Here is an 11269-nt window from a genome sequence, read left to right on the forward strand (position 1 = left end):
TGGTCCTACGGGGAGCTCGTCAACACTGTGCAAACAGCTTGAACACAACTTTCTACTGCAGGGATCTTCCTCCAGGTATAAGGCCATGCCTATACGTTTAACCCTAGAGCTGCAGGCTCAGTGTAGCTAGTGTTTCCCACATGGGCTCACACACACAATGACACTCGACACCTGCATCGGGAGCTCCTGTGACCTGAAACCCTTTGCTTTCTCTGACCCGGACATCAGATCGGGTTCCCCTCCTGTTTGTTTAAGTGCATAATAAACCATTATGACATTATTCTGTTGCAGCAGGAACTAGAGCACCAAGAAGTTTTGTATTATGCAATATATTGTAACCCTTTCAATTCACCTCTCAAGTGTATTTGTTTTCTATTCCAACCTATAGCTAGAAGAGGAAGTGAAAGTGATGAGCGCAGCAGAGGAAGTCCTCAAGACATTAACCAGAGTACACTGGGAGAGAGGACCGAGTGTGCCAGTACAGGTGTTAAAACCGTCACACTTCAGAGAAGGCCGACGCTTCATTAATTCTCCTGGTGTGTAGCTGACAACAAAAATAGCTTTCTTGAGAAGGGGTGACAAAAGCTGGCGAGACATTATGTCTTCTATTGCTGAGAAAGAATAACTTAAGCGTCAGGGGGGGAAAAGAAGAGAGCCGGGTCATGAGAACGTCTCCTGCTGCGACAGCTATGAAAGCCAAAAGTCTGCACCAAGTCTCCTTAAAGCTTGGCTGGGTAACACAGGGGAAACCAGCAAGAATAAGCTGGAGTTTTTAAATGATCCAACCGGGAATAAGCAGCCCAGTGGTGCCAACGCTTTTAGCTAGCAGCACTAGCCCGGGCAGAATGCCAAGGCAGGCAGGTAGCCAGTCCAATCATTACAGTCGGGTCAAATGAAATGATTGGACTGGCTTATTTCAGCCACAGATACCAGATTTTTAAAATACGTGACCAACCAAAGCTTTGATAGAAGTGACGGAGACGTTATTTCCCACGGCTGCCATCTGACAGGTTACACTGTCACCATGACAACTTCACACACACCAGCAGGGAGAACACAAGCCAGACGTTCAGGGGACAGAACAAGACCAAGACTTGTTTAACGGACATTTAACGCACTCTCATCGTCCTACACAGTTTGACATTTGGGCTCTTTTTGTTCCACGACGCTCTCTAAGCATCAGGAACTTGTGGCTACTAAAGGTCAACATCAGCCTCCTAATACCCATGAAACCATGTGAGACAGCTGAACACGCACCAGATCATGTCTGAGTCAGCAGACGGTGACCACCGGCCGACCGACGCTCAACTTCCTTCTGCAACGAGCGAGCCGCCTAAAATACCACTTCTGATTGAAAACATGACAACTGTTATTGAGCATACAGGCAGGAGAAATGTTCCTCAATAAGCATTTATATCATTTCCTCCTCTTCGTGATGTGGAACAAGCCATGACAAGTTTACTGATCGCAACCATTAGCACTCATCACACAGCGCTGGTGAATGAGCGGGTTTCAGACTCATGGTTGATGCAGAGATTAGTTAGATTTCAGTTCAGTGCAGCGTCTTCATTAGGAGTTTAATTAGTCAATGAAATGTAAATTTGATCTTGCCGGCTCGCAGAGCCTCATGTGAAGCTGTGCTTAGTTTTGAAAATAAATAAATTAAATAAAAATAATTTTTAAATGTACTGAAAGTACCCAAACTGGCTTTAGGCCTAGATTAAAGACCCAAAGTGTTCAGTATACAATAGACCATTATTATTTATTATTAAATAAATAGTCATATGATGAAATAAATCAAGAAATTATTAAATATTTGAGTTCCATAGTACATGCAGGAATAAAATTTGAATTTTGGGGGGGGGGGGGGGGGGGGGGTGTGCATGATCAAACGGTTGAATACTGACCCCCCCCCCCCCCCTCAAAGTGGGAGTAGCTGCATTTGGGAGTAATGAACGGATATATGTGGCCGTGCACACCCACTGGCAGTGTGTGACAAGAATGCAGAGCACTGTGTGGACCCATTAGCACTGAACACACACACACATCCCAGCTTCTTACCACACACACCACACTGGGGTCTCCATGGCAGCCATAGCAGTCAGCCAATCAGAGGAGGCGTTGGGTGTTTTCTCTGATTTCAGACTGAGAGGACGTTTAAGTCTAAATATCAACATTAAAAAAAAAAAGAACTCGAGCCATGTTGTTATTCTTTTCATATTATCCTTTTAGCTAATGTGCTTTCCCTTCATTTCTGTTCATTTACAAAATAAACACCGCCGGGGTCAATTCATTGACGTCACTTTCGTGTCGAGCACACCAGCGGTCGCTGTGTGAAACAGTTAACTGACAGGAAACCCACCGCTCTCTGTCGCCCCTGTATCGTGCAGCTGCTCATCTTAACTTGATTTGAACCGAGAGACTCTCACGTCAAGGATGAGATTGCGTTTCCTGTATTTTTCTTGTATTCCCCCGTGGTGTAAAAACCCTAGCGCCAAGCCTCTGGTCAGTTTGTTTGTCTGGGTTTTGTTTATGGGATGGGGAGGGAGACTCAGGGCAAGAGAGGGGCGATCCGGATCAGCCCCATCTCGGGGGAGATCAGAATAGCAGCACGGGGGGGGGGGGGGGGCTTAAATTGGTGGATTGAGGGTTCAGCTCTGTGTCCCGTTGACCATACCCCTTGGTGGTCTCTCCCTGCTCCTCTCAATGTGAAAACCAGCGTAGCTACATCCCGAATTGCAAACCCCTGGGAGGTCCACACCTTTGTTGGTTCTAGGAATGAGTGCACACACACACACACGCACACACACACACAGGGCAGTGTGCCAATGTCCTTTTAAACAGAGAGCTGGTGGGAAACCAGGTAACGTTAAAGCTCCACTGTGAAGCCACTGACAATATCATTAATTGTTTATATTTCCTGAGTTCTACCTCATTAGGTGCCACTGTCAGTTAAGTTTGAAACCAAATGCTCACTATATGTTACTTTTTAAATGATCCATGACATTATCTCATGAATCTATAAGATATCATAACTGCCATCTTGCATCTCAACCGCTTTCATTGCTCATCCCTCACGTGGGGTGAATCTACACCGAGTAATATCTGAACCCGAGACTGCACCGAGGGAAATCCTGCTATGACGCAGAAAGACCACACAGACCACACTGTTAAAGTCACCAGGTGAAGTGTATTACTGTTGACTGCTTTCACACAACAAGTCACAAGTGATTTAGAGAAACCCGGGGACAAAGGTAATACATATGTAACATGCACTAAACCGAGACACAGGTCTAGAGCTGGATTTCTGTAAGTGTGCATGAGCCTTTGTACGTGGTGTGCTAGATACAAATATAGACATGAGAGCACCAGAAAATATTAAAGTCCTACTCCTGCATTTCTCACCTACGATAAAGAACTACGGTCAACTCCTGCATCCATCTTGGAAAACGAGCAATGATGCTGCAGAACCCACACCTCCTACTCCATCTATCAGAGACATCCTGTCTGCCCCCCGCCTGCACACTCATCACCAAGGTAACACGGGGACATGTAGGACCATAAATAGTCCTTTAGTTGTGAGGATTTAAAGCCGTGGATTATTAGACTGCGTTCACTTTGAAAAGATATTAGAATGTCAAAGAACTGTCCCATTGTTTCCATCACTGCTCTACAGGAGGCTATAGTATATAATATATATATAATATATTATATAGTGACTTCATTCTCTGCTCAGGTGGCCAGTACTCCACTGTATCTTAACATATCAAACAGTTATTTGCTGCTCTGAATATCAAATGTAGCACCTTTAAGTCTATGAACTGTCGACACAAAGTGAATAAGAGAACCCCAGGTGACATTTAAAGGTTGCTTGTTATTTCCAACCAGCAGCTCAAGACCGGAATTTATTCAATTTACTGTCAGAAAAAATCCTCACATTTGAGAGGCAGGGCAAAAGAAAATGTTTAGCAAGAATTATCAAAAATAGATTAATCGACTGATAGTTACGTTACCTGTCTAAATTTGACGTTCTCTAGGTTTTTTTTTCTATGTCTTTATACCACGATGTGTCCACATAGCGCTGCCTGTTTTCAATGGATAAACAAGTTTAAGAGCAGTTGTGTTTCTGATTAGTCAACCAATTAATCGTGTGGTCTGTAAAATGTCATATTTAGTAAGAAAATGTCTATCAGGATTTCACAGAGCCTATACGTCTAAGTCACATATCTACCTGAGCTCTGCAGCAGTGCTGCCTGGGAAATATCACACATGAGGCGGAGTTTTGGGAGAGATTTACTCTGATTGGTGTTTTTCTTGTTGCTCACATTATTAGAGGACCGTCTGCCCCAGTAGGGTTGTCAGTGTAAGACGCTGTAGTAACTTGAGCAGTCAAATTGTCTGCTAAACCTGAAGTGTGTACACGATGAGGCACAAACCAATCAAATAGTCTCAGCTGCCAGTCACACCACAGAGCGTTAACATGGAAACAATATGACAGCCCCCCCCCCCCCCCCCCCCCCCCCCCCCTCTCTCTGCGTATGCTATTCAGGACGGGCCTGGACAAGCCGTGCTTATCTGAGGCAAGAAAGAGCCAACCCAGAGGAGAGGAGAAATATGCGTGTCATATTCAGGAATCGGTGACAAGAACAGGTTTCTCCTCCAGTTTCCCCTTTTTGAGCAGCACACCTAGAGATCAACACCAACCATCCAGTAGCCTCACGAAGAGATACGACATGAAAACTAACCCTGTTAGCAGGAAGACAACATCATCAACAATACGCCTGGCGACGGTGTAGTTCATTACATTACAGAAGCAGTTTGTGGTGCCAAGAAGCAACACTGTAGAAACCTGTCAAACGTTGGGGGGGGGGGGGGGGGGGGTAAATTAACTAATGGTAATTCCTGTGAAGAGAATGCGGAGATGATACGACTACAATCCTTTTTCTCTCTTCGGTGTCAACACTGCCATGTTGGATCTGATCATTAGCTCAGCCTGCACACGACGATGCATTCACACTTTATTTAACACAGGACTTTATCTAAGCCGACGCTAAACATGTTGTTCCCTAATTGTATGTTTTGGCAGGACCCTCGCTCCAAAGACTTTAATTCCCAAATGATACGTCCACAGCCCAGAACCAGAATATCTCTCACTAGTATCGACTGTTTGTGGAGCGACTCATCTCAACACATTGCCCTCAAGGTTTGTTTTTATAATTATTATAACAGGCCTTCATGTCAGCTATACATAATTCCATATTTAAATACTTACATTTGAAATTCAAAGCGCACCTGCAATTTAAATAGCAAATATAAATAAATCAAATGTAGCCCGTTTAAAGGGTTGAATGTGAGAGTACTGTTTTTTTTTTGTTCTTGCTCTGCTACGAGCTGAGAGAGAAGTGTGCTATAGTTAAGAGAAACAGGAAGCCGTGCTCTCAGCTGGGCCATCCTGTTGGCAAAGTGACTTCAGAATAAACAGCTCTCAATCAACTGACCTGATGAACTTCACGTAAACTTTCACATCTAATTTGCCAGCTGAACCTGCATCGCCAATCAAACAGCGAGTCGTCACACTTTACTGGGAGGAGTGCAGAAATAAAAACACAATTCTCTCTGCGCAGATCAAAGTTGCTGTCGGCTATAAATAAACAATGTGCTACACTTACTCCCTCGTTCTACCTTGCAGCTTGCTTGCACATTCCTCCATAGAAATGCTTTACATAGTTAGGATAGCTGAACACTGGAATCTGGCCATCACTCCGAACAGCTGTCTGCTCTGCTGCATGCTGGCACGACCAAAACAAAACACCAGTGGAAACTAATTTCAGGGAGATGTTTGCATCAAGAAAGTAATCAAATTCAACAAAACTCATGTTAACAGTCTTCAAATAACAATGGATTGCTCCAGGTTCAGACCAACACTGTGCCGTGAATCAGAGGTGACTCACGCCACACGGAGAGGACAGAGCCATGGCTTCAGACGCACGTGACCTGATGGATGACCTCTTCCCAGCAAACGCACGTCACACAAAAGGGCATCGGCAATGAGCAAGACCCCTGGCATGAGCCCACCGCTGCGTGGGAGTAAGAGAGGACAAGCATCCCATAATGCCGGAGTGACCAGGAGCCAGACAACTGCAGTTTCTTCTATTAAAAAGCTTGACCTCGCATGCCAAGTCAACGTTTCTAGTTCTTCCCACAGATCCACACACCCTCCATTGTTTACAGCCACAGTAAAGGCTTTCCAATGATTACTTCCCATTTGTCAGAGCAAAAAATCATTATCCTGCTGGAGAACAAAGATGGAGTAGATTAAGAGACTTACAGTTAGTGATTATCCTGACTGACCCAAAGGTTTATGGGAAACTATCTCCCCTAATAGATACCCCGTATATCCTCCTTCACTACAATGGAAAACAAACAGTGTGTCTTGATTAGAAAATGACGCCAGGTGTTCCCTTTACTAGTTTTTTCCAAATTTTGGACTTGATGAGAGACCAGCTCTTGACACATAAGATGCTCTCACATCGAGTCATGTCCAACGACTTCTGTTAAGAGCCGTTTACCCACACATTCATGTCTCGTTTTGACAAAAGGCGTGTCTTTAAATGGCAGCCCCTCAAATATGACGTATACGATTTCCCACTTTTGCTTAACGTCGTTTTAACATCTAATGACACAAAGTGAGTCTTCTTCAATCAATTGTTCTATAAAGACAGAGCTTCAGCTTCAGCTCTGGTGTCTAGTCGTCACGGAGAGGAAGAACTGGACCTGAAGGTCTCATTCTGCTCCGGCTGATAAGACTTCAAATACTGAAGCCAGACATTTCCAAAAATCCTTTTTATATAATTCAGACCAGTTCATATGCAGCAAATCCCTTTAGTTGTCATTAAATGCCTTCAACAGAAAACAATTAGCTAACAATTAGTAATAAGCCCATCCATAATCCTAAAATATTAAAGGGGCCGAACAGACTGGGGCAGAAGAATGTGTCGCAAAATGTTTCGTCTTCCACTATCCATTCTCATGCTCACGTTAGTCATTGAATCTTGACTCATGACATGCAGACAACCTCCATCAATGTTGCCACACTGATTTGAGGAAGTTTGTGTGAATCCTGCTTCCTGGATTAGCCGTCTTATTATTAGCACCGGGGTGTCGACCCTACGGTCCTATAAAACTACGAATACTAACAAACCATTGGCAATGCTGAGCGTTGCCGATGAGCTGAAGAGATAGCCCAGAGTTAGATGAAAGCTAACGTAGCTTAGCACAAAAGACTGGAAACAGCCACGTTCTGTGCTGCTTGTTTGTTTGTTTAATGCAAAGAGTGTAAAATGTCGAACTATTCCTTTAAACCGCATTGTAACCCAAAGCTTGTCGGTGAGCTTCATACTAATAAAGTCACAGTTCACTAAATTGAGTTCAACCTTATTATTTACATTTAACCTGTGCCAAATGATCAGACTTTGTGTTGCAGCTGTGACATAGGAATACTGTACATTATTGGCTTTTCAGGTTAATGATGCAGGAACAAACACAGATGTTAATGTCACCTTACAAATGCAAAAAGATCAAATAATTAAGCAGTATCATAGTCATAGTACTAAAACATGTTTTAACATTATCGATTATTGAGTATCTCTTATCGATAACTATTTTTTAATGATCTATAAAACTGAACTTACTTCTACTGTTAGGACAATCTTGTGGTTTGTTTCAATCTCTCGTGTCTTGATTACTCTAATCTGTGGATTTCAGTGTAGTCTCAGGTGTCAACAACACCGTTATCTTCCACTATACCAACCGCACTGCAGCTCCCAGGGGGCCGATCTAACACCACTGCAGACCTCTTTCATTTGTGGCCCTGAAATCTGTTCCCAAACTCCTGGATAGACTACTTCATGTGGACTGTGTCACACAATCACACTACTAGAGCGGCATATGAATTCTATAATTCTCTGCTAACACATTGTACCAAAAGCACATAGACAGACTACCGTAGGCCCAGTCAGAGGCAAACCACTAATACATGATTAAAAAAAACCAAGGTGATGCTGGAGCATTGGTCTACCTGGAAAACGGTATGTTGCAGCAGACTGTGTGGTTATTAGCTCCCTTTAGTCAGGTCTGATATCTGTGAGACCTCGTGGAGCATCTGGTTAACTTCAAGTCTGGTCCTGAGCCAAACTCTGGGAGGATCTATTTTGTTTCCTGATGTCCGCTCCAAATGAAGAAGCGTGCCAGATATGAATAAATCACATAACACTGCTGATCAATAAGCGAAGTGGATTGTAATACAGTTAATGGGGCTGTGCTAAAATAGTGTCCAGCTGGTCAGTCTGTGCACAGAGGTGATCAAAGTCAAATGCATTGTGTTGGTTGATAAAGCATTTTGTCTATTAAAATATGCCACATTTTATTAAAGTGGCACTGCCATCTGTGAAGATGCTTTAGTTCCCTTATGTCTTGCTCTTATACACTTAAGATATCTTTTGTTAACTTGCCCACTGGCAGGCCTCCTGCTGCACTACAATTCAATTAGCTCCACTTAAGCCAGATCCTCACCCAGGAACCTCAAGAACCAACACTTATGCCTTGTCATATATAATGCACTAGTATTGTGTCTTTATATTTTTATTTTCTCATTTTACTTTGTCATTGCATCACCAGTGGTGAGTCGACATTAAAATAATTACCTGCAGAAGAGGAGTCGTCGTGGTCGGAGCTCAGGTACCCATCGCTCCTCCTGTCGGGGGTGCTGCACCCGGAGCCGCGCGAGGCTCTGCGGTGAACCTGCGGGATGGACGGGGACAGCCTGCCGTCGTCGCCGGAGTCGAAGTCCCTGCTGTGGCGGAAGGGCCGCCGGGGGTCCCGGTAGCCGATGGGCGTCCTCTGGTTGTCCCTGCCGACGGTATTTGGTGCCAACAAGTTACTCCTGACGAAATTCTCATTGAGCTCCGTATCTTCGTATTCCCGGTCGCTGCCCGCCTCGTTGTCATTCGGTAGACAGACGCGAGCTGGGACAGGGTCCTTTTTCTGAAAGCTGGGTTTCGGTGGCGGGACCGGGATGGGAACGGGCTTACCAGTCTTGAACCTGCCTCGCCCGAAAGAGCCCATGACACCCGCCGTGTTACCTGCCGCGTGGAGCTTCACGTCCCCTGAGTCGGACACCTTGGTCCTCTGCCCGTCGCCCTCATCCTCCCGCCGCTGCGGTCTCCGAATATCCCCCGTCTTACAAAAGCCAAACGGGTCCGCGTTAAAGTTTTCGTCTTTGCCTGCAAACCTTTGCGGGTCCTTTCTCTTCTGTCGAGCCATGGTGGTCTGCAGGTAAATCACCTTGAATTTCTCCTCCGCCAGCGCCTTCTGGAGCCTCTTCAGGTTGGCCTTACTCGTCTCCAGCTCCGACTCGATGTCCTCCACAGAGTTCAAGTCCATGTGAGGTACTCTTCCGTCGGGAAATTCATTCCTCCAGTGCTTTGCAAATTCCTCCTGTTCCCACATAACGATGTTCAATTCGGGCTTCCCGCGAGCCGCAGTGTCGTAACAGTCAAGAGAGAAATGTTGGAGCTAATAACTCTTCTGTGTCTTCACCGACAGTCAGCGGCGTGTCTGTCGCATTCATGCACCTTCCTCTCCTTCTAAGAACAAAAAAAAAGCTGTCTGTCGATATTAACCCGACCGTTTTCTGACCATCTTCACCCTCCCACACATACAAACAGCGGGCGTACTGTGCACGCCGAGTGATGCGGATAACAAGTTTGTCACTACGCTGAAAAGTTTCGAGACTTCCTGGATCGAGACGTGCTGCCTTCAAGGGCTGCTCGGACAAGTGTGTTATCCATATAGTTTTATGTCAGTAAAATCAGATCAACGTAGCAATCAATACAATACTTTAAAGCAGATGTGTTTGGCTTTCTTTGGGGCGAAAAAACCCACATTATTTATGTAACTTCAACATTTAAAAATTAACCACAGAGCTAATTTAAGAAAGTATCGAAACACAATATTTATTTGACTAGTGTATGACAGCAACATCCCAGAAGTGTTTATCATCAAACGATTACTCTGTCTCTATCTCCATATAACATATCTCGTAGCACTTGAGTAGGCCACCACCATTATATACAGTCTATTCTTCCCCATCATGCTCAGCAGCACCGAAATAATTCCGATAGCACTTGAATGCAACAAGTATTAGTGAAGCGGATGCTGTTCACTCTGACATCAATCAATGTTCACACCATGTGGTGCAAATTTGAAAGTAGCCTTTATTTGTTTTTGTTTTTTTACAAAGAAACATACTATGCATATACATGACAGATGAAATGGTGGATTAATATCAAAGTCCTATACTTATTGGCTCAAATGGGCTATTCTTCAAAAAGAACATGTGAATAGGAGAACAGACTTACTGCAATGGACAGTGTGCATCTCCACCGATCTGCTGGTTTTACCTGATTGTGTCAAAGCCAGAATTCAAAGAAATGTCATCTAAATCCCTGAACAAAGACACCTGATCACATGCATAACATCAAAACACAGTCAGATGTTATTGCTGATTGACATGACTCGCATGAAATCCAGGGAACCGGGGAAGCTGTAACACTTGCATTAATTAAGGAACCCTGGCTTATGGAGCCTCCTGTATTGGGTTCACACAGGTCCATTGTCTTGACAACATGGACGGGCATTTCCCGTATAGACATCAGCAGTGATTTGCCAACTTGCGTCACCACAACACAGGACTGTTCTGTGAAAGGACGGCGCTGTGACAAGACTGCTGGTGGTTTGACATGAAGGAAGAGAAGAGTGGTGTTCATCATGCTATACTTGCTACCCGGCCTCCGTGAAAACACTACTCCACCTGCAAACCCACATGCACGCGTCAGTGCTTTATTACACGCATCTGTGCATGCATATCATATGCAGGCACGTGTCCTCGTGCTTTTGCTGGTTTTGGTTGATGCCATTTTATTACTGCAGAATAGTCTTTGGTGACAAATGTGACCTTCCCCCACCCACTTGATTTGTGGCACACCTGGCGAATACTTTACATTCAACATTTTTTAATTTAGCAAAAGAAACATTTGTTTTATCCAACCTTGAAAGCTTTGGATCATAGTGGTTTTCATACGCAAATGAGCAACGATAAAACACAGTCACCTTCATCTCAGCGGGATGAAACAACTTGGTAAGCAGCCAAGCAAGAGGCTTCCAGTAAAACAGAGTTGTAATGCTATACGGCAGAGCAGAAAGTTACCAG

The 11269-nt window shown here is 44.4% G+C and overlaps 1 protein-coding gene across 1 annotated transcript in view; it reads right to left on the minus strand.

The window, feature by feature from the left end:
* Positions 1-9741, minus strand: part of abr (ABR activator of RhoGEF and GTPase) — a 106616-nt gene extending 96875 nt beyond the window's left edge. Inside the window, exon 1 of the mRNA XM_076101622.1 lies at positions 8703-9741. Within this exon, the coding sequence (XP_075957737.1) occupies positions 8703-9507 (805 nt within the window). The 5' untranslated portion in view covers positions 9508-9741. The remainder of the gene's footprint in view (positions 1-8702) is intronic.
* Positions 9742-11269: the final 1528 nt, after the last annotated feature.

The sequence above is a fragment of the Anarhichas minor genome, unplaced genomic scaffold (assembly GCF_050575085.1).
Source record: "Anarhichas minor isolate MPS153535 unplaced genomic scaffold, ASM5057508v1 ptg000027l, whole genome shotgun sequence".
In the NCBI taxonomy this organism is placed as follows: Eukaryota; Metazoa; Chordata; class Actinopteri; order Perciformes; family Anarhichadidae; genus Anarhichas; species Anarhichas minor.